Source organism: Dryobates pubescens, chromosome 31 (assembly GCF_014839835.1).
Source record: "Dryobates pubescens isolate bDryPub1 chromosome 31, bDryPub1.pri, whole genome shotgun sequence".
In the NCBI taxonomy this organism is placed as follows: domain Eukaryota; kingdom Metazoa; phylum Chordata; class Aves; order Piciformes; family Picidae; genus Dryobates; species Dryobates pubescens.
This window is the reverse complement of record NC_071642.1, coordinates 4,281,626-4,308,702: the sequence shown is the minus strand read 5'-3', so window position 1 is coordinate 4,308,702 and position 27,077 is coordinate 4,281,626. Positions and strand designations below refer to the sequence as shown.

Sequence of the window (27,077 nt, the reverse complement as noted above, 5' to 3'; positions counted from 1 at the left end):
AGCACTAAACACTACAGACACAACTGGCCCAGGCCTGGGGCAGGACTCCCCCTCAGCAGCAGGTGAAGACCACTCCTGAAGGAGCTCTCACAGCTTGGAAGGCTCCTCCTGGCCTGTCCCCAACCAGCCCTATCCTAACAACCAACCCCCAAAACCTTGAGACCAACCTTGGTGGGCTGAGCACCAAGCTCCTGTGCCTCAAGCACCACCCCTGGGGCCTGTGCCTCAAGCACCACCCCTGGGGCCTGTGCCTCAAGCACCACCCCTGGGGTGCTGCTCCAGACCTGATGGAGGGAAACACAACCAACCAGAGGCAAAAAACCATTCCTGGAGGCCAGGAGATGTTTGATCTCCCATGAAGAGAGCCTGGCAGATGACTCAGGGCAGGGAAAAGGGAGGCTTGGAGAGGGGTTGAAGGCTTCTCTGAAACACCAAACCCATCCTCACCTCTCCACCTGCCTGATCACTCCACCTCTACCTCCACAAGCACTAAACACTACAGACAACTGGCCCAGGCCTGGGGCAGGACTCCCCCCCAGCAGCAGGTGAAGACCACTCCTGAAGGAGCTCTCACAGCTTGGAAGGCTCCTCCTGGCCTGTCCCCAACCAGCCCTACCCTAAAAACAACCAACCCCCAAACCTTGAGGCCAACCTTGGTGGCTTGAGCACCAAGCTCCTGTGCCTCAAAAGCACCACCCCTGGGGCCTGTGCCTCAAAAGCACCACCCCTGGGGCCTGTGCCTCAAAAGCACCACCCCTGGGGTGCTGCTCCAGACCTGATGGAGGGAAACACAACCAACCAGAGGCAAAAAAGCCACTCCTGGAGGCCAGGAGATGTTTGATCTCCCATGAAGAGAGCCTGGCAGATGACTCAGGGCAGGGAAAAGGGAGGTTTGAAGGCTTCTTTTGGGGTGAGGGGGTGGGGGGGAAGTGCAGATGAGGTCCTGGAGAGCTGAGTGCAGTTTCCTCCTCAGGAAAACAAAACACCACACCAAAAAGGGTTACAAAAAGTCTCTTCTGTAGCAAAGGAAACCTTCCCCCCCCCCCCTAAAAACAATGTAACAGTGGCAGGAGCTATCCCCAGCTGCTTTGGAGAGGTTGGTGCTGGCTGGTGGGCAGCTGGGTGGCTCATCCAGGTGAACAACCAACCCCCTCCCCCCCCCCCCCCCCCCCCTTAAACCACCCCCCTCTAATCCAAAAGGCTGAGGGAGAAGAGCAGGGATGAAGATGAAGGGGAAGACAAGCAGGAGTCTGTCTCTACCATGCAGGTTGGATCAAAGTCTTTTGCTTGGTGGTGGCTTGGGGGAGGGGGAGGGGGGGGTTGGGTTGGGTTTGATTTTGTTTTCCATTGTTTGCTGGTTTTTGAGGGGGGAGGGGGAAGGGATTCAGTTTCTCCCTCCCCTTCCTCTCTTGGACACTTCCACCTCCAGAAATGGCAACACCACTCACATGGCTTCCAGTTTGTTGTTGTGGTTTAAAGCAAAGAACAGAGTTCACACTCAGGGGTTGGTGCTGCAGAGACAGGAAGACAACAACAAGGAGGAGGAGGAGGAGGAGGAGAACAACAACAAAGGTGCAGGTTTAATCTTCAGGAGCAGGTCTGACCCCTCAATGAGTAATTCAGTCTCCCTTCAAGCTCTCCTGGGGCCAAGCAGCAAAGAATGAAGCTTTGGCATGGGGAGAGAGAGAAGCTCCTGGGGGCACAGCGCTGGCCAGCAGCAGCCAAAAGGGCTGAAGCGTGGAATGGGTTGGAAGGGACCTGAAAGAGCAGCTGGCTCCAGCTCCCCCCTGCCTCCCCATCCCCTCCACCCTCCTTGTGGCTCCCTCCCTCTCTCCTGGCAGCAGCCTGGCTCAAGGCTTGGAGCTGGATGGCTCCAAGGGAGGTGTTCCTGAGCCTGGGCTCTGCTGCAGGCAGCCAGAGGGCAGCAGGGTGGGAGGGAGCCTCCAAGGTCCCCTTGGCCAAGCCCCTTGGCCAGCACAGGCTGAGAGCTGGGGTTGCTGGGGCTCCAGGAAGGGCCTGAGGAGCAGCTTGGGACTCTCTGACAGCCCTAAGGCAGAGTTCAGGCTGTGCTGTGTCCCCTGCAGCTGACCCTCCCAGGCTCCCCTCTGGGAGCTGTCCTGGCAGCAGGAGGAGGCAGTCAGCACCTGAGCTGCACAGCCTGAGCCTGGAGCTCTGCCTGCCCAGAGGGCAGCAGGCTGGCAGGGAGCCTCCAAGGGCAGCTGGGCCAAGGCCCTGCAGGCAGCAGGGACAGCTCCAGCCAGAGCAGGCTGCACAGGGACACAGCCAGGCTGAGCCTGAATGGCTCCAGGGATGGAGCCTCAGCCACCTCCCTGGGCAGCCTGTGCCAGGCTCTCCCCTCCCTCACTCACAACAATTTCTTCCTCATCTCCACTCTCCCTCTCTCCTCTCCCAGCTCAAAGCCATTGTTCCTCATCCTGTCCCTCCCAGCCCTTGTCCAAAGTCCCTCCCCAGCTCTCCTGGAGCCCCTTCAGGCAGTGGAAGGTTGCTCTAAGGCCTGCCTGGAGCCTTCACTTCTCTCAGCCTGCAAATGAAGGCAGCAGCCTGCTATGGGAGCCCACCACAGCACCTCCCCCCCTCAGGTGGCTGCAGTGCAGCAGCTCTCCCAGCCACAGCCTCACCTGGAGGGCTCATTCCTGCTGGTCCTCGTTGCTGGCACTGGGAGTTCGACTCCTGATCTGGCTCCTGAGCTGCTCTATTAGTTCAGGGTTCTGCTGCTGCATCTGCTGGGCAAACTGCTGGCCCCTGAGAACAAGCAATGCACCTCTCAGAGCTCCCCCCCACAAGGCCTGCTGCTAGGAAATGCCTTACAGTGTCACAAGTCAGACTCCCAGCATGAGGGGGGCTGGAAGGGACCCCTGCAGCTCACCCAGCCCAAGCCCCCTGCCCCAGCAGGGCTTCCACAGCAGCCTGCCCAGGGGCACAGTGCCCAGGGGGGGTTGGCAGCTCTCCACCCCAGGAGACTCCACAGCCTCTCTGGGCAGCCTGCCCCAGGCCTCCAGCAGCCTCACACCAAACAACTTTCTCCTCCTGCTCAGCTCCAACCTCCTGCCTGCCACTCTGTGCCCCTTGTGCTGGCCCTGGGCACCACTCAGCAGGGTCTGGCCCCAGCCTCTTGCCCCCCACAGCTCCTTCAGCTCTTGCTGAGCATTGCTCAGCTCCCCTCTGGGGCTGCTCTGCTCCAGGCTCTCAGCCCCAGGGCTCTCAGCCTTTGCTCCTCACAGAGCTGCTCCAGGCCCCTCAGCAGCTTTGGAGCCCAGACCTGGCCTCAGCACTCCAGCTGTGGCCTCAGCAGGGCAGAGCAGAGGTGAAGGAGAACATCAAGCTGCTGGCCACCCTCTTCTTCACACCCCAGAGCAGACCATTTGCCTTCCTGGCCATGAGGGCATCTTGCTGGCTCACAATTTGTCCACTTCCAGCTCCTTCCCCCCAGAGCCTCCTCCCAGCAGCTCAAGCCCTGAGCTGTCCTGCTGCAGGAGGTTGCTCCTCCCTTGGGGCAGGACTCTCCACTTGCCCCTGGGCAACTTCCTGAGCTTCCTCTCCACTCTAACCAGCAAGAGGCTGAGCCCAAAGCCATCTGAGTGCCCCCAGGCAGCCCCCAGGGGCCCCAGGCAGCCCCCAGGCCTCTACTCACGCCTGGATGAGGGTGGCAAGGTCGTTGGTGGAGGGGCTGGTGCCTGCTGCTCCCATGGTGCTGTGCCCACCAGAAATCATCCCAGACATGCTGGGGGAAGAGAAGGCCTTGCTCAGAGCAGGGAGAGAGAGCCAGAGACCCCCCCAGACCCCCTGCACCCACCCAGCACCACCAGCTCCCAGCCAGCACCCCCTGCACCCACCCAGCCCCACCAGCACTCACCCAGCCCCACCAGCTCAGACCCCCTGCACCCACCCAGCACCACCAGCTCCCACCCAGCACCACCAGCTCAGACCCCCTGCACCCACCCAGCACCACCAGCTCCCACCCAGCACCCCCTGCACCCACCCAGCCCCACCAGCTCAGACCCCCTGCACCCACCCAGCACCACCAGCTCCCAGCCAGCCCCCACGAGCTCAGACCCCCTGCATTCACTCAGCCCCACCAGCACTCACCCAGCCCCCACCAGCACCCACCCAGCCCCACCACCTCAGACCCCCAGCCCCCACCCAGCCCCCACCAGCTCCCACCCAAAGAGCCTCAAGTGAATGACTCCAAGAGGAGACAGGAGAGGGGATGAACTTACAGCTGCTGTACTTGAGGGTTGTTCATGAGGTTGGAGGCCTGGTGAAAGGGAGGAGACAAAACCATGAGCCTTGGGGGAGGGGAGAGATGCCCAAGGTGGGCCTGTAGCTGTTGTGCTCTCCAGCCACAGGGCAGAAGTGCTTTGAAGCAGAGGCAGCCCAGGGAGGAGAAGTCCAGCACCAGGCTGGGCCCTGCAGAACTTCCCTCCAGCCAGGACAGCCCAGGGAGGAGCCACACAGCACCACTGGGAAGCCAGCCCTGCCATGCCAACAAAGCTGCCCAAGGAGCTCCCCACACCACCCCTGGGCCATGCTCCACCCCCAGAGCAAGCCAAGGCAGAGCCCCAGAGCCTGGCCTGGGCCCTGGGTCAGGCTTTACCATGCTCATGAAGCCAGGGTTGTTCAGCAAGCCAGCCAGGTCGAATCCTCCTGGGCCACCAGTCTGCAGGGACACAGAGAGCTCAGGCTGCTGGCAGCCTCCCACCCCCTGCTGCACACAGCCACAGGATGGGCTGCAAGGCAGCTCCAGAGGCCACCCAGCCAGTCCCAACCCCCCCTGCCACGGGCAGGGAGCCCTCTCCCCAGCCCAGGCTGCTCAGGGCCTCATCCAGCCTGGCCCTGAGCACCTCCAGGGATGCTCTGCTCCACAGCTCCTCTGGCAGCCTGTCCCAGGGTCTCCCAACCCTCCCAGTGAAGAGCTTCTTCCTCATGTCCAACCTAAATCCACCCTGCTCCAGCTCCACAGAAGGGGCTGGGTGGGAAGGGAGCTCAAAGCTCAGTCAGCTCCAAGCCCCTGCCCTGGGCAGGGAGCCCTCCCCCCAGCCCAGGCTGCTCAGGGCCTCATCCAGCCTGGCCTTCAGCACCTCCAGGGAGGAGGCAGCCACAGTCTCCCTGGGCAGCCTGGGCCAGGCTCTCCCCACCCTCCACTCTCAGTCTCTTCCTCCCCTCCACTCTCAGTCTCTCCTCTCCCAGCTCAAAGCCATTGTTCCTCATCCTGGCACTGCCAGCCCCTGGCTAAAGTCCTTCCCCAGCTCTCCTGGAGCCAACCACCCTCCCCACCAACCACCTCCCTCCAGCCAACCTCCTCCCCTCCCCAACCACCCTCCCCTCCACCACCTTTTAACCCATCTCCCCCCTGCCTCCACAAGACTTTTGCATCCTAAGCCCAGCTCAGGCTCAAGGCTTTGCCAGACTCAGCTCTCCAGAGTGAGGACTCCTCCTCCTTTCTCTCACCCAGAGAATTCATCCCAGGGACTTACAGGACTTGGGGTCTCCTTCATCTTCTGCTCAGCTATTTTCAGGTTGGATTTGTAGGTGTCATTGTCTGGATCCAGCTCCAGGGCTTTCTTGTAGTACACCACAGCCTCTGGGTGCTTGTTCAAACTGGAAAGGGCCAAGCTGGTGAAGCAGGAAGGGGAGGAAGCAGCACAGAGAGTGAGCTCAGCACCTGCAGGCTTCCCCCACCCCCACTCAGGATCATTCCAAGGAAGGACAGCAGCACCCAGCCAGCCCCCACCAGCACCCAGCCAGCCCCCACCAGCACCCAGCCAGCCCCCACCAGCTCAGATCACCAGCTCCCAGCCAGCCACCACCTGCACCCACCCAGCCCCCACCAGCTCAGACCCCCTGCACCCACCCAGCACCCCCTGCTCAGACCCCCTGCACCCACCAGCACTCACCAGCACCTACCCAGCCCCCACCAGCTCAGATCACCAGCTCCCAGCCAGCCACCACCTGCACCCACCCCAGACCACCAGCTCAGACCCCCAGCACCCACCCAACCCCCACCAGCTCAGACCACCAGGTCTCACTCAGCCCCACCAGCTCAGACCTCCTGCCCCCAGCCAGCCCCCACCTGCCCCCAGCCAGCCCCCACCAGCTCAGACCCCCTGCACCCACCCAGCACCCCCTGCTCAGACCCCCTGCACCCACCAGCACTCACCAGCACCTACCCAGCCCCCACCAGCTCAGATCACCAGCTCCCACCCAGCCCCCCCAGCACCCACCCAGCCCCTCCCTGCTCAGACCCCCTGCACCCACCCAGCATCCCCCTGCTCAGCCCCCCCACCCCCAGCCCCCCAGGAGCTGCTCTTACCCCATCCTGCCATAGGCTTTGCTGTAGTTGGGGTCAATGCCTATGGCCCTCTCACAGTCCCTCACAGCTCCAGCATAATTCCCCAGCTTGCTGTAGGCAGCAGCTCTGCAGGGGAGGGAGAAGAGCACAGAGGGAAGCTACAGGCTTGGAAGTGCTGAGGAAGTTCAGCCCTGCTCCCTCTCTGGGGCCTTCTGGAGCAGGAAGCAAAGCAGGGACTCATGGATTTGTGGAATGGCTTGGAAGGGATCTTAAAGCTCAGCCAGGGCCAACCCCCTGCCATGGGCAGGGACCCCTCCCCCCAGCACAGGCTGCTCAGGACCTCATCCAGCCTGGTCCTGAGCACCTCCAGGGGGGAGGCAGCCACAGCCTCCCTGGGCAGCCTGTGCCAGGCTCTCCCCAGCCTCACTCTCAACCATTTCTTCCTCAGTTCCACTCTCAATCTCTCCTCTCCCAGCTCAAAGCCTGCAGTGCTGTGTCCAGCTGTGGGACCCCCAACGCAAGGAGGACATGGAGCTGAGGAAGCTGCTCCAGAGGAGGCCCCAGAGATGAGCAGAGGGCTGCAGAACCTCCCCTGTGGGGCCAGGCTGGGAGAGTTGGGGCTGTTCAGCTTGGAAAAGGCTCCAGGGAGACCTCAGAACAACCTTCCAGGACCTGAAGGGGCTCCAGGAGAGCTGGGGAGGGACTGGTGACAAGGGCTGGGAGTGCCAGGATGGGGGACAATGGCTTTGAGCTGGGAGAGGAGAGATTGAGAGTGGAGATGAGGAAGAAATTGTTGAGAGTGAGGGAGGGGAGAGCCTGGCACAGGCTGCCCAGGGAGGTGGCTGAGGCTCCAGCCCTGGAGCCATTCAGGCCCAGCCTGGCTGTGTCCCTGTGCAGCCTGCTCTGGCTGGAGCTGTCCCTGCTGCCTGCAGGGGTTTGGACAGGATGAGCTTTGAGAGTCCCTTAAACCAGACACAATCTGGGACTCTGTGAAGGTGGACAGCAACCAGAGAGGGGAGGGGAGGAGAGGGGGGCAAGGCCAGCAGCCAGGGGAGGGGAGGAGGGGAGAGGGGTCAAGGCCAGCAGCCTGCCAGTACCTGTTGCAGAAGTAGACTGCATTGGATGGATTCAGCTCAATTGCTTTGCCATAGAAGGACACAGCAGCTTCAAAGTTTTCTGCCTTCATTTGTTCATTTCCTAGGGGTTGGGGGGGAAGGAAAAACCAAACCCAAAGCTGAGTGAAAACCAGGGAGAAACAAAGGCAAGGGGAAGAGCAGCTCTCAGAAGAGTTCAGACTCTTCAATGGGAAGATCCTGCCCTGTCAGGACATGCTGGTGGCACTCAAGCTGCAGTGCTGTGGGGCCCCCAGCACAAGGACAGGGACCTGAGAGAACAGGTCCAGAGAAGGTCATGAAGATGAGCAGAGAGCTGGAGAGTCTCTGCTGTGGGGACAGGCTGGGAGGGTTGGGGCTGCTCAGCCTGGAGAAGGCTCCAGGGAGACCTTGGAGCTGCATTTGAATGTCTGCAGGAGACCTGCAGGCTGGCTGGGGAGGGACTGTGGGGATAGGACCAAGGGCTGTGGGGTGGAACTGGAGCAGGGCAGGGTTAGGTTGGACATGAGGAGGAAGCCCTGCACAGGGAGGGTTGAGGAGACACTGGCACAGGTTGCCCAGGGAGGTGGTGGAGGCTCCATCCCTGGAGCCATTCAGGCTCAGCCTGGCTGTGTCCCTCTGCAGCCTGCTCTGGCTGGAGCTGTCCCTGCTGCCTGCAGGGGGCTTGGCCAAGGTGACCCTGCTGGAATGGTTTGGGTTGGACAAACACCTTTCAGATCATCAAGGCCCCTCAGTCCCAGCACTGCTAGGCCACCACCAAACCCTGTCCCTCAGCACCACAGCTCCACAGCTTTGGAACCCCTCCAGGGATGGAGAACTCCAGCAGTGCCCTGAGCAGCCTGGGCCAGGCCTTGAGTACCCACTGGGGGCAGAAATTGTTCCTCATGTCCAACCCAAACCTCCCCTGGTGCAACTTGAGGCTGCTTGGGGGAAGAGGAAGTGGAATGCTTCATCCCATCTGGTTTCTGCCCTGCTCCAAGCGCTCCCCTGGGGCAGACTGAAGCCTCCCTGCCCAGCACCACCTCCTCATCCACCAGCTCCAGGGGAGGTTACCTTCAGTCTTGAGCCTTTCAGCTTCAGCCATGTCATCTTCAGAGGGGGTGACAGGCTCTGAATTCGTCCTGATGTGCTCAGGCTCCTTCCAAGGGGAGGGAGAAGGCTGTGAGGAGGACTCTGCCCCAGCTCCCCCTTCCGCGGCGAGCCCAAAGCCCCTCCGTCCCACGCGGCCCCCAGGGGCAGAGCCAGCCCTGCCAGCACAGCTCCTGCCTCTGCCTGCTGCCAAGCCAGCTCAGGGGCAGCACAGGCCTGGAGCACCCCTCCTGGGAGCACAGCCTGAGGGAGCTGGGGCTCTGCAGTCTGGAGGGGAGAAGGCTCCCAGGAGACCTCACTGTGGCCTTCCTGAAGGGGGCTGCAGGAGAGCTGGGGAGGGACTTGTGAGGGTGTCAGGGAGGGATAGGACTGGGGGGGATGGAGCAGAACTGGAAGTGAGATTCAGATTGGGTGTTAGGAAGAAGTTCTTCCCCAGGAGGGTGGTGAGAGCCTGGCACAGGCTGCCCAGGGAGGTGGTGGAAGCCTCAGCCCTGGAGGTGTCTGCAGCCAGGCTGGAGGTGGCTGTGAGCAACCTGTGTGAGGTGTCCCTGCCCATGGCAGGGGGGCTGCAACTGGCTGAGCCTTGAGCTCCCTTCCAGCCCTGACAACTCTCTGACCCTGTGACTGGATTTCAGGGCACCCAACTCACCTTTCCTACAGCAGCTTCAAATATTGCAGGCAGAGTCTGGGCCACAGCCAGGCCCTGGTCTTCCATCGAGACCCCAAAGGCTGTCTCCAGGCACTGGATGGCCACTGGGGGAGGAGAAGAGTTTGGCCATTAGCTAACCCCCACCCCCACACTGGGCTTAATTAATTGGTCTCCTCCTCTAGCATTTCAGCTGCTTACTCTTGAGCATAACAGGGCAAAGGAAAAAGGCCCTCAGACCAAACAGCTCCACCAGACCTGATGCCTGGGCCATACCCTCTCCCACTCTGCCCAAACCTCAGAGCTGGACAAGCCTGGAGATCCAAGCCCTGGATGGAGTCAGTGACAATCCCCAATCCCCCAGGTGACCCCAGAGCAGGTGCTAAGAGCAGCAGCTAAGCAAACTGAGGCCCTGCTGGGCCTTACTGGCCTGCCCCTCAGCAGAGAGCAGGGAGAGAGCTGCAGGTTTCCTTCACTGGAGGGCAGCTGTGGCCAGGCAGAGGGGCCAGGACACCACTCACTCACCTCCTCCTCCTCCTCCATCAGGCAGGGGGTTGTGAAGCTGCTCCCAGCACAGAGCTGGCTTATGCAGAGCCACACTTCAGAGTCCCAAAAGCAGCAGGAACAAACCCCCTGCCATCCACCCACCACCTTCCTCCTGCTCTCTCTCCCCATTCCTGCCTCAGCCAGGGCTGCACCCTCTGCCTGCTGCATGTCTGGCAGTGGAGAAGCCAAAGACTGCAGCATAAGCTGCTTAAGTAGATCTTTTAAGATCCCTGTGCTCTCATTATCTCTGGGAAAGAAAGCAAATACCTGGATAAGGACTCCCAGAACATGCTGGGGGAGAGCACTTTGCCAGCAGGATGGGACAAGCACTCTGGCAGCACAAAAGCCTTCCCAACAAGGGCACTGCTCTCACTTCACACCACACTTACAAGCCTCTCAGCTCCCCCCTCACTGAAGAGAAACCTTTTAAGCCTCAAAGCCAGGATCAGGGAGGGTTTGGGTGGTTTTCTTGATCCCAGGGATATCCCTTCCTCAAGCTGATCTGCTTTTGAAAGAGCTAACAAGAAAGCAGGGAAGCCACCAGCACCCCTGAGGCCCTGGATACCTCCCCCAGCTTCCCTGCCAGGCTTGAGTGAGGGTTGATGGCAGGAACAGCCCAGCAGAAGGAGAGGCAGGAGAGGGGTGTTGGGCTAAGAGACCTGTGGGTAGAGGCACCAACCTTCCAGGCTCTCCTGAGCATCTGGAGAGAGGCCTCCATTCTGCAGCTGGTCGTGGAGGAACTGGATGATGGAGTAGGCAAGGCGCTTCTGGTCTGCCATCCTGGGGGGCTGAGAGCTGCCTGCTTCCCCTTCTTTAGCTCTACAAATTCTGGACAGAGAGAGAGAGAGGAAGAGAGAGAAGTTAGGTGACTTGATGGCCAAGGAACCAAAGATTCTTTCTGCTCTTCTTCCCCACTATGAGTGGGGAGGACGTGGGAGCTGTTCAGGGCCTTCAGTACCTTTGCTGAACAACCTGTTGGAACCAAACCCCCTCCCCTCCCTTCTCCAGGCCTCAGTTCATGAGCAGTCCTCCCCCACAGGGCTCCTGCCAAGGGGAATGCACTCAAGGTGCTGCAGGCACTTCAGACACCAACAAGTAGGTCCCTGACTAACCAGGACTAGAAACACTGAGGGCTGGGAGAGTTCACCACCACAGCCTCCTGTTCCCCAGAGCCCACTTTGATCCTGAAACAAAACCAAAGGCTGAAGCAATTTGCTGCTGTTGAGCAGAGCTGGGGTTCAGGGCTGCCAGTCCTCAGCCAGCCCAGCCTCCTTGCCAGGAGGGCAACTGGAAAGGAGAGCAAGGACCCAAAGCAACCCCAGCAAGCACCCCCCAAGGCTGGGTCTGCTCAAAGACCCCAAGGCAGGTCCCTGCAAGCATGCCAGACACTGCTCCTTGCATGGCACTGCTGGAGTGCTCTGCCTCTGCACAGTGTCCACAGCACAGAACAGCAGTCAGGGTGGTTCAAGAGAGCAATGAACTCGTTTCAAGGCAAACTCCGTGAAAAAGGAGCCCAGCAGAGCCCCAAGCCCCTGACAGACACAGGAGCACAGGTCCCAGGCAGCCCGGGGTGCAAGCTGTGCTGGGCTCCCAGTCCCAGTGACCACCGTGCCCACAGGGAGCGGCAGAGAGGGGGTGGCCACCTCTGCCCACACCACCCCCGAGCCCCAGCCCCCAGCGGTGCAAGCGAAGAGGAGGCAGGACCGAGGGGAGCCCAGCGCCGCCCCCCGGCTCCCACACTGCTTCCCGAGGAAACGCCAACACCGGCAGGAGCCTCCCGTTCTCCCTCCCGCACGGGGGGACGCGCCCAAGGCCCGCTCAGGGCCCCGACCCCGCTTCCCCCCGGGCCCCACACCGGACCCCGGGCGAGAGAAGCAGCAGGCCCGGCTGCTCCGCTGCACAACTGGAGACACAGGGCTCGCAGGAGGTGCCCCGCCCACCCCCGCCCCGCCCCGTCCTGCCCAGCCCAGCCCGCCTGGATTCGATTCGGTTCGATTCGGCCGGGCTGGGAGCGGCTCCCCCTCCACCGGCGCGGCCCCGCCCCGCTCACCGGGCCCCGACACTCGCCTCAGCCGGGGCGGGCTCGGCACTGCGCATGCGCCGCGCCCATGGCGCCTGCGCGCTGCACCCCACGCCGGGACGCGGCTGCGCTCCCGCCAAACACCGCCCAGCCCCCGCCAGGCCCCGCCCATATTCCCTTATGTGGCAAATAAGGCGGTCATAGCGCCGCGGCGGGGAGCACCCTGCGCATGCGCGGCCCGCAGCCGCTCGGGGGCCCTGGCTCCGACCATAGAGAGAGATGGAGGCGTTGCCATGGGAACGGGCACGGAGGGACGGCCCCGGGCCGCGCTGATGTTCCGGGCGGGATCCACTCCCTGGTTCCTCTCGGAGCCACCGGGGGCTGAGGACCGGGACGGCGATGGGGGTGTACGCGTGCGGATGGACCGGCCGCTCGTCCCGGTTTGGGTGGGGTGAAGGGAAAAGGGAGCGCGGCCCTAGTCCTCCACGCTCCCAGAATGCCTCTGAGCGGCCGCTCTCTCCTCCCCGCCTCGCTGGTTGGGGCACATGCTCCGTGCGTGGGGCCGGCGCGGTCTCCTCCGCCTCGTCAGCAGCGCGGGGCCTCCCGGTCCCCCCGGCACCCCCAGCATGGCCCCCCCGACAGGTACCGAGCGGCCAGGGGAGGGGAGGGGAGCGGGGGGCGCCGAGGGGGCTGGGGCCAGGCTGGGGAGCACCGCGGAGGGAGCAGCGAGGGGGCTGGGGAGCACCGCGGAGGGGGCAGCGGGGGCGAGGAGAGGAAGGGCACGGGCGAGCAGCTGGCATGGCGTGCCCAGGGGGAGGTAGAGGAGGGAGAAATGAGGGAAGAGAGGGTGAGCTGAGGGAGGGCTGTGTGGGGACGTCTGCTGCAGCCGCCGCTGTCACTTCTGTGTCCCATAGCTCCCTCCCCGGACCGGGCACAACCTTTAACAACCCTCCCCCCGCCTCCCATGGGCCGAGGCACCTGCCGGGGGCATGGCGGGGAGGGAGTCGGGTTTCTGTGAAGGGTTTGTCACGGCTGAGAAGGGGAAAGAGCGCTCGGAAAATAATCTGGCTGCTGATTTGCTGCCAGCATCCTGCCTCCCGGGGAGCCCAGCGGTGTGGTTTGTTCGCTGGGGCCCTCCTCTGGGTGCTTTGAGCAAGCTTTGGCAGTGCAGCTGATTTTGTTTGTTGGGTTGGGGTTGGGGTTAGGGTTGGCTTTCCGCTCCCAGCTTGGTTGAGAGGGGAGCTGACAGAGAGTGCTTCCTCCCCAGGTAACCTTGTGGACAGCCAGGCCCCCAGGCTGGTGGCAAATCAGCTGAGATGGGACCTGACTGCAGAGCAGATCGAGAACATGGCTGCAGAGCTGACCGAGAGGACCAAGCTGGTGTATGACCGGGTGGGCTCCCAGGAGCAGGGTGAGGTGTCCTATGAAAACACCCTCAAGGCTCTGGCTGATGTGGAGGTGGAGTATACAGGTGAGGATGCTTGAGAGGGAGCCCTTGGCTGGCTGGGAAGCAACGTGGCCCAACCCCAGGCACAAATCCAGGCTGAGGGCAGAGGGGGTGGAGAGTAGCCCTGAAGACAGAAAGCCTTGGGGGTGTTGGGTGCCCCAGGAGGAGCCAGCAGTGCCCTCCTGCAGCCCAGCAGGCAGCTGTGTGCTGGGTTGCAGCCAGAGGAGTGTGGGCAGCAGGGCAGGAGAGGAGATTCTGCCCCTTGGCTCTGCTCTGCTCAGACCTCACCTCCAGTCCTGCCTCCGGTTCTGGTGTCCCCAGCAGAAGGAGGACACAGAGCTGCTGGAGAGAGGCCAGAGGAGGCCACAGGGGTGATCCAAGGGCTGGAGGATAGGCTGAGGCAGCTGGGGGTGTTCAGCCTGGAGAAGACTCCAGGGGGACCTTAGAGAGCTGCAGAGGAGCTTTTCCTGAGGGTGTCTGAGCCAGGCCAAGGGGGAATGGTTTGAAGCTAAGGTCAGACTGAAGCTGAGGAAGAAGTTCTGCAGTGTGAGGCTGGTGAGACTCTGGAACAGGCTGCCCAGGGAGATTGTGTTTGCCTCATTGCTGGGAGTGTTCAAAGCCAGGCTGGAGGAGGCCTTGAGCAAGCTGGGCTGGTGGGAGGTGTCCCTGCCCCTTGGCAGGGAGGTTGGAGTTGATGCTCTCCGAGGTCCCTTCCAACCTAAACCCCTTTCTGATTCTCTGCCATTATGAAGATGGTTTTGATGGTCCTTTGGGGTTTGTTTTCCCCCTCTGTGCTGTCATCTCCTTCCTTGCCTTGCTCCCCCAGCAGCATGGGCTTGTTCCCAGTCCATGTCTCTCCAGCCAGAGAGCAGAGCAGGTCGGGAACGGCAGAGCCAGGCAAACCCAGGGGCGGTGCTTTGGCAGCAGGAGGAGCTGCAGGAGGAGCTGCCAGGGCTTTTGCCAAGGTTGTCTCCTCCTTTCTCTGGGCCTAGGTGCATTAATTAGAGCAAGCCACATGGGCAGAAATGCTCTCAGGTGCTCTCAGAAAAGGCCTCTTCAGCTCTTTCCTAACCTTCTCCCCCCGCTGAGGCGGAGGCTCAGAGTCTCTCCCCCGCCCTGCTGTCGGCTTTGTTTCAGCACCTCTGTGGCTTGAGGGATTAGCTCTGAAGTGACAGGGCAGGATGGCACCACCCTGCCAAAGGCTGCAGGCTTCCATCTACCCCTGGGCTAATGGCTTACAGCAGCAAAACACCAAGGGCAGGCAATCCCCACCCCTGACTGCAGCCTCCCAGTGTCCGTTCGCCGCCGCGCCTCGGAAGGCAGCCTGCAGACCTCTGCTGCCTTCTCCCTGCTGGCTTCTCCCTGCTTGCTCCTGCCCAAATTAAGGAAGGAAAAAGCCTGACTAAGCAGGGGTCTGCTGTTCACTCCAGCAGAACTGGCAGTGCTTTGCCTGGGCAGCAGAGGGGAGCTGCCTGCTCACCTTCTGCTGCTTTGAGCCTCCTGCTGCCTCCCCCGCTGGGGCTGTGGTGCTCCGTGAGGTTTGGCAGAGGGTAGTGGCCATGGAAGGTTCCACCTGGGGTTGGTTCTAAAAGGGGAATGTGGCAGGAGAAGAGCACAGCTGGGGCTTTCTTGGGGTGTCTGCAGTGTGGCCCTTTCAGCCTGGTCCTCTGAGGAGAGGAGTTGTGCAGCGGTGCTGCCCTGGGGCCCTGTGGTGGGGAAGTGGTTGTGGCACTGGGGAGGTCACAGCTCAAGCCCTGGGGGCAGCTTCTGGTGCTTGCTGTTTGCTTGCTGCAGGAGTTCCCCACTGGGTGGTGCAGCCCCTGGAAAGGAAGAGTTTTGGCAGGGTTCAGCTGCTGGTCAGCAGCAGAGGGAGAAGGGTTTGGGCTGGAAAAGCCTTCTGAGAGCATCCAGCCCAAGCAGCAACCCAACCCCAGCATGGGCACCAAACCAGGGCCCCAAGGGCCATGGCCACAGGGTTCTTGAACCCCTCCAGGGATGGGGACTCCACCAACTCCCTGGGCAGCCTGTGCCAAGCCCTGACCACTCTGGGGTCAGGTTTGGGCCTCTCACTCCAAGAAGGACTTTGAGGGAATGGAGCAGGTCCAGAGAAGGGCAACAAAGCTGGGGAAGGGTCTGGAGAAGAGGGCTGGGGAGGAGCAGCTGAGGGAGCTGGGGGTGGGCACTGTGGAGAAGAGGAGGCTGAGGGAGACCTCCTTGCTCTCTGCAGCTCCCTGAGAGGAGGCTGCAGGGAGGTTGGGGTTTGGTCCTTCTGCCTAGGCTCAGGTGATAGAAGAGGAACTGGCCTCAAGCTGCACCAGGGGAGGGTTAGGTTGGAGATGAGGAACAATTTCTTTGCTGCCAGAGTGGTCAGGGCTTGGCACAGGCTGCCCAGGGGGGTGGTGGAGTCCCCATCCCTGGAGGGGTTCAGGAACCCTGTGGCCATGGCACTGGAGGCCATGGTTTGGTGGCCATGGTGGGGTTGGGCTGCTGCTTGGGCTGGGTGACCTCTGATCCTTGGAGCTGTTGATAGCAACTAGGGCTGGGGGAAAGGCTTTGGGACCCCACAGGCAGGGAAATGGTCTGAGTTTTGAGGGAAGGATGGATTTGGGCTGGGCTGGGGAAGGGAAGGACAGCTGGGGCTGGGGCTGGGGCTGGGGAAGGGGAGGACAGCTGGGGCTGGGGCTGGGGAAGGGAAGGGTGGATTGTGGCTGGGCTGGGGAAGGGCAGGCCAGCTGGGGCTGGGGAAGGGCAGGCCAGCTGTGCCCAGCAGCCAGGAAGGGGTGAATGTGTTTTGTGGGTGACTCCCCAAGGGGACAGCTCTGGGTCTGCAGCTTCCCTTCGCTCGTCCTTGGCGTGTGGGTGTGCAGGCCAGGCTCCAGGGCTGTCTGAGTGGCTCCCAGCTAACAGAGGCTCTTCTGTTTGTGCTCCCACTCAGGAGCAGCTGTGGGCCATGTTGCCTTCAGCCCTAATCCCTCTCCTGTGTCCCTCCCTCCCTCCCTCCCCTGCAGTGCGCCGGAACATGCTGGACTTCCCCCAGCACGTCTCCCCCTGCAAGGACATCCGGGCAGCCAGCACTGAGGCTGACAAGAAGCTCTCAGAGTTTGATGTGGAGATGAGCATGAGGCAGGATGTGTACCAGAGGATTGTCTGGCTCCAGGTGAGCTACTGGGAGGCTGCTCCCCTCCCCCCTGGCTCTGAGCAGGGCGCTGGAGCCTCCTGCAGCTACGATCAACTCTCTGCCCTTGGCCCAGGCAGAGGCTGGGGAGGGGTTGGGAGAGCAGAGCTTGAGAGGAGGTGCTGGATGAGGAACAGTGTGGCCAGCAGGAGCAGGGAGGTCATTCTGCCCCTGTGCTCAGCACTGCTGAGGCCACACCTGGAGTCCTGTGTCCAGCTCTGGGCTCCTCAGGTTAGGAAAGAGGTTGAGCTGCTGGAAGGTGTCCAGAGAAGGGCAACAAAGCTGGGGAGGGGTCTGGGGCACAGCCCTGGGAGGAGAGGCTGAGGGAGCTGGGGTTGCTTAGCCTGGAGGAGGCTCAGGGGAGACCTTCTTGCTCTCTGCAACTCCCTGCAGGGAGGTTGTAGCCAGGTGGGGGTTGGGCTCTTCTCCCAGGCACCCAGCACCAGAACAAGAGGACACAGTCTCAAGCTGTGCCAGGGGAGGTTTAGGCTGGATGTTAGGGAGAAATTCTTCATGGAAAGAGAGGTTGGCCCTGGGAATGTGCTGCCCAGGGGGGTGGTGGAGTCACCATCACTGGAGGTGTTCAAGAAGCAAGCAGGGGACGTGGTCCAGTGAGTGTGGAGGTGGTGGGTTGAAGGTTGGGCTCAGAGGGCTTAATGATTCTGTGAGTCTAAGTGATTGATACTGAGTCAGGCCTGCAGCTGGATGGCAGAGAGCTGACACACCAAAGCCTTCCTCTGGGGTGTTTCCACCTGTTTCTGGGTCACTGCTGTTCCACTAACCCCTTCTCCCCCCAGACCCTGTTCTGTGAGTGCCCTGCAACCCTTGATGCCACTCTTGGCTGAGCTGCTGGCTTTTGTTTTGCAGGAGAAGGCAGAGAGTGCTTCCCTGAAGCCTGAAGCAAAGAGGTACCTGGAGAGGTTGATCAAACTGGGGAAGAGAAATGGTCTCCACCTCCCTGAGGAGACACAGGAGGTGAGCTCACAATGCTCCAAGGGAGCACACATAGAGGAGGCCTTGCAGGGCACCAGGGCAGAGCAGGCTGAGGCTCAGCCCCCTGGGCTTCACCCCTGATTCCTGTGGCTCTGGGTGGCTCCATGCCCCTTTCTGTTTCTCCCTCTCCATGGAAGAAGTTGACCCTTACCAAGTAGGGTTGACACTGGCTCCCCAGTGAGAGCTGAGGGGCTCCTGAGAAGCTGGAATTGCAGATCTGGAAGCAGCACCCCACATTCAAAGGGGCAGTTGGAGAAGGTTCCCTCCCCCCCCACCGCCCTAGGGCTGGTTGGGGACCGAGCTGCTCAGGGCCCACACCACTGAAGGAGCTGGAAGAAGGAGGAGGGAAGGTGATGTGAAATCAGGCTAGAGGAGGTTCTTGCTTGAGCACCTGCAGCTCCTCAGCTGGCAGGAGGTGGCTGGGACCTTGCTGAGCTGGCTGCTTCCTCACCAGGTGTGATGAGAGGGAGCCTGGTCCAGGCTGGAGAGCTCAGCACCCGCTCTGCAACGAATTCTGCAGCCTGGCAGTTGAAATGCAGCCAAGGGCAGGCCTCTGGGCAGCTCAGCAGGCTGGGGATGGCCAAAGCTCTTTGTTGCCTTCTCCCTTTTGGGCTGACTTCTTGGTTTTTGGGGTTTTTTTTTCCTCTCTCAAGAAAATCAAAGCTATTAAGAAGAAGCTGAGTGTGCTTTGCATAGACTTCAACAAGAACCTCAACGAGGACACCACCTTCCTGCCCTTCTCCAAGGAGGAACTAGGTAGGCAGCTTGCTCTTTTTTTTTGGGGGGGGGCGGGGTGAGGGGGTTGTTAATTTTCTCCTATGGGGGCTCTGAGTGCCTGGATTCCCCTGGCCCCAGGAGCAGGACAGGAGCCCTGCTGCTGTGCAGCTCTCCCATCGGGTCCTGCCTGCTCCTTTTCCCAGGAGGGCTCCCCGAGGACTTCCTGAACTCCCTGGAGAAGACAGAGGATGGCAAGCTGAAGGTCACCTTGAAATACCCTCACTACTTCCCTCTGCTGAAGAAGTGCTACGTGCCTGAGACCAGGAGGAAGGTGGAGGAGATGTTCAACTCCAGGTGCAAAGAGGTAGGAGGAGCTCTGCTGCTTGGCCAGGCCAGGGCCGGGAGCCGCAGGGAGCCTGGCTGGGGCTCGGCGCTTCCTGCCCGCCCCGGGCCCCCTGCCTGCACCTCCCTTAACCCTCTTGGCCTGCCTCTCCTCTGGCAGGAGAACTGCTTGATCCTGAAGGAGCTGGTGGACTTGAGGGCTCAGAAAGCCAACCTGCTGGGCTTCAGCACCCACGCAGACTTCGTGCTGGAGATGAACATGGCCAAGAGCAGCCAGGCGGTGGCCACCTTCCTGGGTAGGGGGCAGAGCTGATCCCCTCCACCCCCTGCTGCTGGGCTGCTTCTGCTGCCCTCAGCACTCACCCTGCTCGCCTGGGGTCCTTTCTAGATGAGCTGGCCCAGAAGCTGAAGCCCCTTGGGGAGAAGGAGAGGGCTGTGATCCTGGACCTGAAGAAGAAGGAGTGTGAGAAGCGTGGGCTGGAGTTCGACGACCGCATCAACGCCTGGGACATGCGCTACTACATGAACCAGGTGGAGGAGACCAAGTACAGCGTGGACCAGAACCTGCTGAAGGAGTATTTCCCCATGCAGGTGGTCACCACAGGCCTGCTGGCCATCTACCAGGAGCTGCTGGGCCTCACATTCCACCTGGAGGAGAAGGCTCAGGTGTGGCACGAGGACGTGCAGCTCTACACCGTGAAGGACACCACCTCCGGGGAGGTCATCGGCAAGTTCTACCTGGACCTCTACCCACGGTGAGGGGAGGAGCAGGGGAGGAGGGCTGGGGGCAGCAGGAGGAGAACCTGGGGCAGAGGAGAGCTTGGCCTGCTCCTGAATGGTGTGAAGAGGGAGGGGGGTGACCCAGGAGTACAAAATGAGCCAGGTTGGGAAAGACCTCAGAGATCAACCTACCAGCCAGCACCATCTGATCGACCCAACCATGGCACCGAGTGCCACAGCCAGTCCCCTCTTGAACACCTCCAGGGGTGGTGACTCTGCCACCTCCTGGGCCATCCCAATGGCCAGTTCCTCTTTCTGGGAAGAACTTAGAATAGAATTGAATAGAATGAACCAGGTTGGGAAAGACCTCAGGGATCACCAAGTCCAACCTCTCACCCAGCACCATCTGATCAACTGAACCATGGCACCAAGGGCCTCATCCAGGCTCTTCTTAAACACTTCCAGTGCTGGTGACTCCACCACCTCCCTGGGCAGCACATCCCAATGGGCAGTCTCTCTTTCTGTGTCCCAGGAGCACAGCAAGTGTCCCTGGCATCACCAGGAGCTTCTGTTATGAGAGTTCAGCCTGGAGATGAAAAGCAGAGCAGCCTTCCAGTACCTGAAGGGCTCCAGGAGAGCTGGGGAGGGACTTGTGACAGGGGCTGGGAGGGACAGGATGAGAGACAATGGCTTTGAGCTGGGAGAGGGGAGATGGAGACTGGAGGTGAGGAAGAAATTGTTGAGAGTGAGGCTGGGGAGGGCCTGGCACAGGCTGCCCAGGGAGGTGGCTGAGGCTCCATCCCTGGAGATATTCAAGGGCAGACTGGATGTGGCCCTGTGCAGCCTGCTCTGGCTGGAGCTGTCCCTGCTGCCTGCAGGGAAGTTGGACCAGATGAGCTTTGAGAGCCTGGCACAGGCTGCCCAGGGAGGTTGTGGCTGCCTCCTGCCTGGAGGTGTTCAAGGCCAGGCTGGATGAGGCTGGAGGGAGGTGTCCCTGACCCTGGCATGGGGGGGTTGGACCTGGCTGATCTCTTAAGGCCCTTTCCAACCCAACCTATTCCATAAATCATGTGGCTCCTGGCTGGCTCAGGAGGAGATTTGGGGGGGGTGGGTGAGGGGGATGCTCCTTGTAACCCTCCCCTGTGCCCACCCTAGGGAAGGGAAGTATGGCCACGCTGCCTGCTTCGGCCTGCAGCCAGGCTGCCTCCTGCCAGACTCCAGCAGGCAGATCTCAGTGGCTGCCATGGTGGCCAATTTCACCAAGCCCACCCCAGATGCCCCTTCCCTGCTGCAGCATGATGAGGTGGAGACCTACTTCCACGAGTTTGGGCACGTCATGCACCAGCTCTGCTCTCAGGTGAGGCCTGGGTGGCAGGGGGGAAGGGTTTGCTCCTTCTCTCCCCTGGGCTTAAGGGGGGTGGGGTGGGCAGCCAGGCTGTGAGCTTCCCCCTGTCTTCCCAGGCTGAATTTGCCATGTTCAGTGGGACACATGTGGAGAGGGACTTTGTTGAGGCCCCCTCACAGATGCTGGAGAACTGGGTGTGGGAGAAGGAGCCTCTGCTGCGCATGTCCAGGCACTACAAAACTGGCAGCCCCATCCCTGATGAGCTGCTGGAGAAGCTCATTAAATCCAGGCAGGCAAACACAGGTGAGCCCCACCTGGAGGGCAGGGGGTTGGCACTGTGTCCCCTCTGGGTGGGGAGGGGGAAGGGAGACCCTCACTGACCTCTGCCACTCCTGGAGGGAGTTGGGGCTGTGCAGCCTGGAGAGGAGAAGGCTCCAGGGAGACCTCAGAGCAGCCTGCCAGGACCTGAGGCTCCAGGAGAGCTGGGGAGGGACTGGTGACAAGGGCTGGGAGGGACAGGATGGGGGACAATGGCTTGGAGCTGGGAGAGGGGAGAGTGAGAGTGGAGATGAGGAAGAAATGGTTGCCAGTGAGGGTGGGGAGAGCCTGGCACAGGCTGCCCAGGGAGGCTGTGGCTGCCTCCTGCCTGGAGGTGTTCAAGGCCAGGCTGGATGAGGCCCTGAGCAGCCTGTGCTGGGGGGAGGTGTCCCTGCCCATGGCAGGGGGTTGGAGCTGGCTGAGCTTTGAGGTCCTTTCCAACCCATCCTGGGATTCTGTGTCCTGGCCAGGTAGAGGAAAGGCTTTGTCTTGCTCCCTGTGCTGTGGGGACTGAGGGGATGGGGAGGAAGGGAGGGCAGGAACCCCATCTGCTTACTGGGAAGAGTGAGGTTGGTGTGGAAGGAGCAGCAGGCTGGGTGGTGGCACAGGGGCAGGAGGGGGCTGCAGCAGGCTGGGTGGTGGCACAGGGGCAGGAGGGGGCTGCAGCAGGCTGGGTGGTGGCACAGGGGCAGGAAGGGGCTGCAGCAGGCTGGGTGGTGGCACAGGGGCAGGAGGGGGCTGCAGCAGGCTGGGTGGTGGCACAGGGGCAGGAAGGGGCTGCAGCAGGCTGGGTGGTGGCACAGGGGCAGGAGGGGGCTGCAGCAGGCTGGGTGGTGGCACAGGAGGTGCTGGGGAAGGCAGAGATTATCTCTAGGCAGGAGGTTGCTGCCCTGGGCTGAGCTGGGGAAAGCAGAGCAGAAGCTGCTTGTGAGGACACCTGGGAGCTCCCCATCCCCTCCCCTGTGCTGAGCCATCCCTGCAGCCTTCCTCTCTCCTCCTTCCTGCTCCCAGGGCTCTTCAACCTGCGCCAGATCGTCCTGGCCAAGGTGGATCAGGCTCTGCACACCCAGACCAAGGCTGACCCCGTGGAGGTGTTTGCCCAGCTGTGTGAGGAGGTGCTGGGTGTCCCTGCCACCCCAGGTACCTGGGGCCTGGGGGGGGTGGGGGGCAGAGCTTCTCATTGGCTCTCCAGGCCTGGCCTGCAGGCTTGGCTCAGGAGGTTCTTCTCAAGGCTGGGCCTTCAGGCTGGGCCAGTGGGGACAATCTGAGCTGGCCCAGCTGGGCCAGAATGGGAGGGCCCAGTGGGGACAGCTTGAGGTGGTTCCCTGGGGACAGCTTGGGGTGGCCCAGTGAGGACAACCTGAACTGGCCCAGCTGGGCCAGCTCGGGGTGGTGCCAATGGGGCCAGCTCGGGGTGGTGCCAATGGGGTCAGTTTCTGCTGGCTCCAGGCCAAGCAGGGCCAAACCCACCTGGAAAATCCTTCCCTGTTTGCCCTGAGGCTGGGAAGGAGCCAGCCCGGTGCCTGCCTGGAGCCAGCCCGGTGCTTGGTGCCAGCCCAGTGCTGCACAGTGCCTGCCTGGTGCCTAGTGCCCACCCAGTGCCTGCCTGGAGCCAGCCCGGTGCTTGGTGCCAGCCCAGTGCTGCACAGTGCCTGCCTGGTGCCTAGTGCCCACCCGGTGCCTGCCTGGAGCCAGCCCAGTGCTTGGTGCCAGCCCAGTGCCCACCTGGTGCCCAGTGCCTGCCTGGTGCCCACCTGGAGCCAGCCCAGTGCTCGGTGCCTGCCCGGAGCCTACCTGGTGCCTGCCCAGAGCCAGCCTGGAGTCAGCCTGGTGCCCAGACCCTGCCTGGTGCCCGCCTGGAGCCAGCCCAGTGCTTGGTGCCTGCCCGGAGCCCATCCGGTGCCTGCCCGGAGCCAGCCTCGTGCCCAGTGCCCGCTCGGTGCCCAACCCGGAGCCAGCCTGGTGCTCGGTGCCCACCTGGTGCCCGCCCGGTGCCAGCCCAGTGCCAGCCCGGAGCCCACCAGTGCCAGCCTGGTGCTCGGTGCCCAGCGGTGCCAGCCCAGTGCCAGCCTGGAGCCCGCCGGTGCCAGCCTGGTGCTCAGTGCCCACCGGTGCCAGCCCAGTGCCAGCCCGGAGCCCGCCGGTGCCAGCCTGGTGCTCGGTGCCCACCGGTGCCAGCCCAGTGCCAGCCCGGAGCCCGCCGGTGCCAGCCTGGTGCTCGGTGCCTGCCGGTGCCAGCCCAGTGCCAGCCTGGAGCCCGCCGGTGCCAGCCTGGTGCTCGGTGCCCGCCGGTGCCAGCCCAGTGCCAGCCCGGAGCCCACCGGTGCCAGCCTGGTGCCCGGTGCCCGCCCAGTGCCCACCCGGAGCCTGCCTGGTGCCTGCCAGTGCCCGCAGGTGCCAGCCCAGCCAGACTGAGAGCGGCAGGGGCGGAGGGGAAGGGTTTGCAGGCTGAGTTGCTGCTGAGCGCTCCCCCCCCAGCCCGCCCTCCCCCCCAGCCCTCCCACCCTGAGCCCTCTCCCCCCCTGAGCCCTCTCCCCCCCTGAGCCCTCTCCCCCCCTGAGCCCGCTCCCCCCCCAGCCCACTCCCCCCCTGAGCCCGCTCCCCCCCCAGCCCACTCCCCCCCTGAGCCCTCCCCCCCTGAGCCCTCTCCCCCCCCAGCCCAATCCCCCCCAGCCCTCCCACCCTGAGCCCTCTCCCCCCCTGAGCCCTCTCCCCCCCTGAGCCCTCTCCCCCCCTGAGCCCTCTCCCCCCCTGAGCCCTCTCCCCCCCTGAGCACTCTCCCCCCCTGAGCACTCTCCCCCCCTGAGCCCTCTGCCCCTGAGCCCTCTCCCCCCGAGCCCTCTCCCCCCCAGCCCTCCCCCCCTGAGCCCTCCCCCCCTGAGCCCGCTCCCCCTGCCCCCAGGCACCAACATGCCGGCCACCTTCGGCCACCTGGCCGGCGGCTACGACGCGCAGTACTATGGCTACCTCTGGAGCGAGGTCTACTCCATGGACATGTTCCACACACGCTTCAAGCAGGAGGGCATCATGAACGGCAAGGTGAGCAGGGGAGGGGGCAGGGCTGGGGGGGAGCTCAGGGCTCAGCCACTTCCAACACCCCTGCCAGGGACACCTCCCCCCAGCCCAGGCTGCTCAGGGCCTCATCCAGCCTGGCCTGGAGCACCTCCAGGCAGGAGGCAGCCACAGCCTCCCTGGGCAGCCTGTGCCAGGCTCTCCCCACCCTCACTGGCAACCATTTCTTCTTCCTCTCCAGTCTCAATCTCTCCTCTCCCAGCTCAAAGCCATTGTCTCTCATCCTGTCCCTCCCAGCCCTTCTCACCAGTCCCTCCCCAGCTCTCCTGGAGCCCCTTCAGGTCCTGGCAGGCTGCTCTGAGGTCTCCCTGGAGCCTTCTCCTCTCCAGGCTGAGCAGCCCCAACTCTTACAACAGAAGCTCCTGGTGGTGCCAGAGAGTTGTCAGGGTTGGAAGGGACCTCAAGGCTCAGCCAGTTCCAACCCCCCTGCCATGGGCAGGGACACCTCACACCACAGCAGGCTGCTCACAGCCACCTCCAGCCTGGCTGCAAACACCTCCAGGGAGGAGGCAGCCACAGCCTCCCTGGGCAGCCTGTGCCAGGCTCTCACCACCCTCATGGGGAAGAGCTTCTTCCTAACATCCAATCTGCATCTCCCCACTTCCAGTTCCGCTCCATCCCCCCCAGTCCTATCCCTCCCTGACACCCTCCAAAGTCCCTCCCCAGCTTTCCTGCAGCCCCTTTAAGATCCTGCAAGGCCACAATGAGGTCTCCTTGGAGCCTTCTCTTCTCCAGCCTGCACAACCCCAACTCTCTCAGGCTGTCTCCATAGCAGAGCAGCTCCAGCCCTCTGCTCAGCCTGGTGGCCCTTCTCTGGCCACCTTCCAGCTCCTCCAGAGCCTTCTTGTAATAGAGGCTCCAGAACTGGGTGCAGAGCTCCAGCTGTGGTCTCAGCAGAGAGGTGCAGAGAGGCAGAATCCCCTCCCTGGCCCCTGCTGGCCACAGAGCTCCAGCTGTGGTCTCAGCAGAGAGGTGCAGAGAGGCAGAATCCCCTCCCTGGCCCCTGCTGGCCTCCCTCCTCCTGCTGCAGCCCAGAAGGAGGAGAAGGAGGTTGGCAGCCTGTGGCCTGCCCGGTCTGGCCAGGAGGTGCCAGTGTTGGCAGGGGGGTGGCAGTGCTGCCCCTGCAGCTCTGTGTTGTCTCCCCTGGCAGGTGGGGATGGATTACAGGAGCTGCATCCTGCACCCTGGTGGCTCCCTGGACGCCTCTGACATGCTGAGGAAGTTCCTGGGCCGTGATCCCAAGCAGGATGCCTTCCTGGCCAGCAAAGGACTGAAGGTGGAGAGCAACTCCCTGCCTTCAGCCTGCTGAGAAGCTGCTGCAGCCCCAGCTGAGTCCTGCCAGCTCCTGTGCCCACTCCCCAGTGCCCTCAGGCCGAGCCACCCTCCCCCAACCCCGGGGCCTGCTGTCACCAGACTGCATCCTGGGCCAGCCCTGCCCTCCAGGAGCCTGCTCTCAGCTCAAAGCCTGACCTTGAGCTGGGCTTCAGCTTAGCTCTGGTCCAGGGCTGCGTGGTGACAGCTCTCACTTGGCCTTGGCAGCCCTCCCGAGGTGGGAGGGGGCTGTGGCTGGCAGCCCCCAGCAGCTGCCTGAGCTCTGGAGCTGATCTCTGCCCCAGGGTGGAGTTTGCAGCTGGGGAGGAGGGGAGAGGAGTCCCCAGGCTTCAGCCCTTCTCTTCAATCCCTTCTTGGGAAGAAATGAGGCTGCCCCCTGGGCTGGGCCTGCTTTGTGCCCTGGGGCATGGAAACAAACAGCCTGAGGGAGCTGCTCCCCCCACCAGGCACCCCCCAGACCCTCCCCACCCTGAGGAGCTGCTCCCATGCCCAGAGACCCCCAGGGAGCTGTTCCCCCACCCTGAGGAGCTGCTCCCATGCCCAGAGACCCCCAGGGAGCTGTTCCCCCACCCTGAGGAGCTGCTCCCCCAGACCCTCCCCACCCTGAGGAGCTGCTCCCCCAGACCCTCCCCATCCTGAGGAGCTGCTCCCCCCCTCTTTGGGCAGCTGCTGGCTGAGGCATGAAGCTGGGGGGGTGTCCCAGGGCTTCACCCCCACTCCATTTCCTGTCCTGAGGCACTCAGATGTCCCTGGGAGGAGGAAGAGGAGGAAGGGGGCCCCAGAGCTGGCACTTGGCAGAATGAGGAGGGGGGCTTGGGAGGGTTCCCCCCCCCGTGCTGCCAGGCCCTCAGCACCCTGTGCCCAGGGCCAGCTGAGGGCAGGTGCTGGCTGGAGGGCAGGGGCTGGCACAGCAGAGGGGGAGGTGTTGGCACCTCTAAGCCAGGGGGGGAGGGCAGGGGGTGGGGGGGCTGTGGAAAATAAAAAGAGAGACAAAAGTGGCCAAGCTTCAAAGAGCAGAGAGGCCAGGGCTAAAAATACCCTGTGGGCACCGTGCCAGGCCTTGAGCTCTGCCTGGGAGGGGAGGGGGGTGGTGGCCAACCCTTTGCCCAGCCTTGGGAGCAGCCAGGGTGTGCCAGCTGCCCCCTCCCAGCTGTTCCCTCGCCCTTGAGGAGGCCTAAGAGTAGTGCTGGGCATGGTGTGCTGTGCCAGGGTGTGCCATGTCCTGGTGTGCCCTGCCCTGGCATAGTAGGCCCTGGTCTGCCATGCCAGGGTGTGCCTCCCTGTGCCCTCTGCTCCCCTCCCTGGTGCCCCAGGAGGGCAGCTCTGGTGGCACTGGGGGGGGCAGGGGCCCTGGTGGTTGGTTGTGCTGGGGAGGGCACAGGGGCAGGCAGGCTGCTGCCTTGGCACCGAGGGCAGCTCCTGCCAGTGCCAGGGGGTTGTGCTGAGGGCATTCTCTGGTGCCCCACACCTCCCCCTCTGCCCTGCTGTGGGTGGCAGGATCAGTCCCTGCAGCTCCTCAATGATCTGAGCACAGGGAGGGGGGCAGCAAGGGGCTGAGTGCCCACCCTGGCACCTCCCCACCCTGCCCAGGGCTGGGGGGGGAGCTGCTGTCCCTCCCCAGGCTCTCAGCCTGTGGTCCCCTCCCCACCTGGGCTCTTCCCTCCCTCCCTCCTGCCCTCTGGAGCTGCTCTCTTTTCCTTCCCCCCCCCCCCCAAAGTGCAGCTGAAGTCGTTGCTGTCACCTCCCTGCCCCCCTGGTGCCACAGGGCAGCTGGTGCCAGCCTCCCTCCCTGCTCCCCTCTAGCTCTGGCACCCAGCACAGGGCCAGGAGCAGCCAGGTGGCTTCCTTGGTGCTCTCTGGGGCCACCTTGGGCACCCTGGCTCTGGGGGAGGG

At 62.9% G+C, this 27,077-nt stretch overlaps 2 protein-coding genes across 2 annotated transcripts; one reads left to right on the top strand and one right to left on the bottom strand.

Annotated features, from left to right (window-relative positions):
- Positions 1-1,320: 1,320 nt before the first annotated feature.
- SGTA (small glutamine rich tetratricopeptide repeat co-chaperone alpha) lies at positions 1,321-10,552 on the bottom strand. The gene is made up of 11 exons (XM_009899207.2): positions 10,383-10,552; positions 9,161-9,264; positions 8,476-8,560; positions 7,408-7,507; positions 6,332-6,436; positions 5,496-5,634; positions 4,616-4,678; positions 4,239-4,276; positions 3,653-3,742; positions 2,640-2,763; positions 1,321-1,511 (listed from the first exon to the last, which is right to left on the bottom strand). The coding sequence occupies exons 1-10, from the start codon at positions 10,480-10,482 to the stop codon at positions 2,649-2,651; spliced, it is 939 nt and encodes a 312-aa protein (XP_009897509.2). The 5' UTR covers positions 10,483-10,552; the 3' UTR covers positions 1,321-1,511; positions 2,640-2,648.
- A 1,662-nt stretch (positions 10,553-12,214) lies between these two features.
- Positions 12,215-25,642, top strand: THOP1 (thimet oligopeptidase 1). The gene is made up of 13 exons (XM_054175332.1): positions 12,215-12,365; positions 12,991-13,194; positions 16,179-16,327; positions 17,213-17,320; positions 17,992-18,094; positions 18,259-18,419; positions 18,558-18,693; positions 18,786-19,152; positions 20,273-20,474; positions 20,579-20,765; positions 21,792-21,920; positions 23,683-23,819; positions 25,003-25,642. Exons 1-13 carry the CDS (start codon positions 12,269-12,271, stop codon positions 25,159-25,161), a joined length of 2,139 nt encoding a protein of 712 aa, XP_054031307.1. The 5' UTR covers positions 12,215-12,268; the 3' UTR covers positions 25,162-25,642.
- The last annotated feature ends 1,435 nt before the right edge of the window (positions 25,643-27,077 follow it).

Coding starts and splice junctions, on each gene's coding strand:
- SGTA (XM_009899207.2), bottom strand. CDS start 10,482: ATGGCAGACCAGAAGCGCCTTGCCTACTCCATCATCCAGTTCCTCCAC. Junction 9,265..10,382: donor TGCTCAGGAGAGCCTGGAAG/GTTGGTGCCTCT, acceptor CTCCTCCCCCAG/TGGCCATCCAGTGCCTGGAG. Junction 4,679..5,495: donor TGAAGGAGACCCCAAGTCCT/GTAAGTCCCTGG, acceptor GTGTCCCTGCAG/ACTGGTGGCCCAGGAGGATT.
- THOP1 (XM_054175332.1), top strand. CDS start 12,269: ATGCTCCGTGCGTGGGGCCGGCGCGGTCTCCTCCGCCTCGTCAGCAGC. Junction 17,321..17,991: donor TCCCTGAGGAGACACAGGAG/GTGAGCTCACAA, acceptor TCCTCTCTCAAG/AAAATCAAAGCTATTAAGAA. Junction 21,921..23,682: donor GGGTGTCCCTGCCACCCCAG/GTACCTGGGGCC, acceptor CCCTGCCCCCAG/GCACCAACATGCCGGCCACC.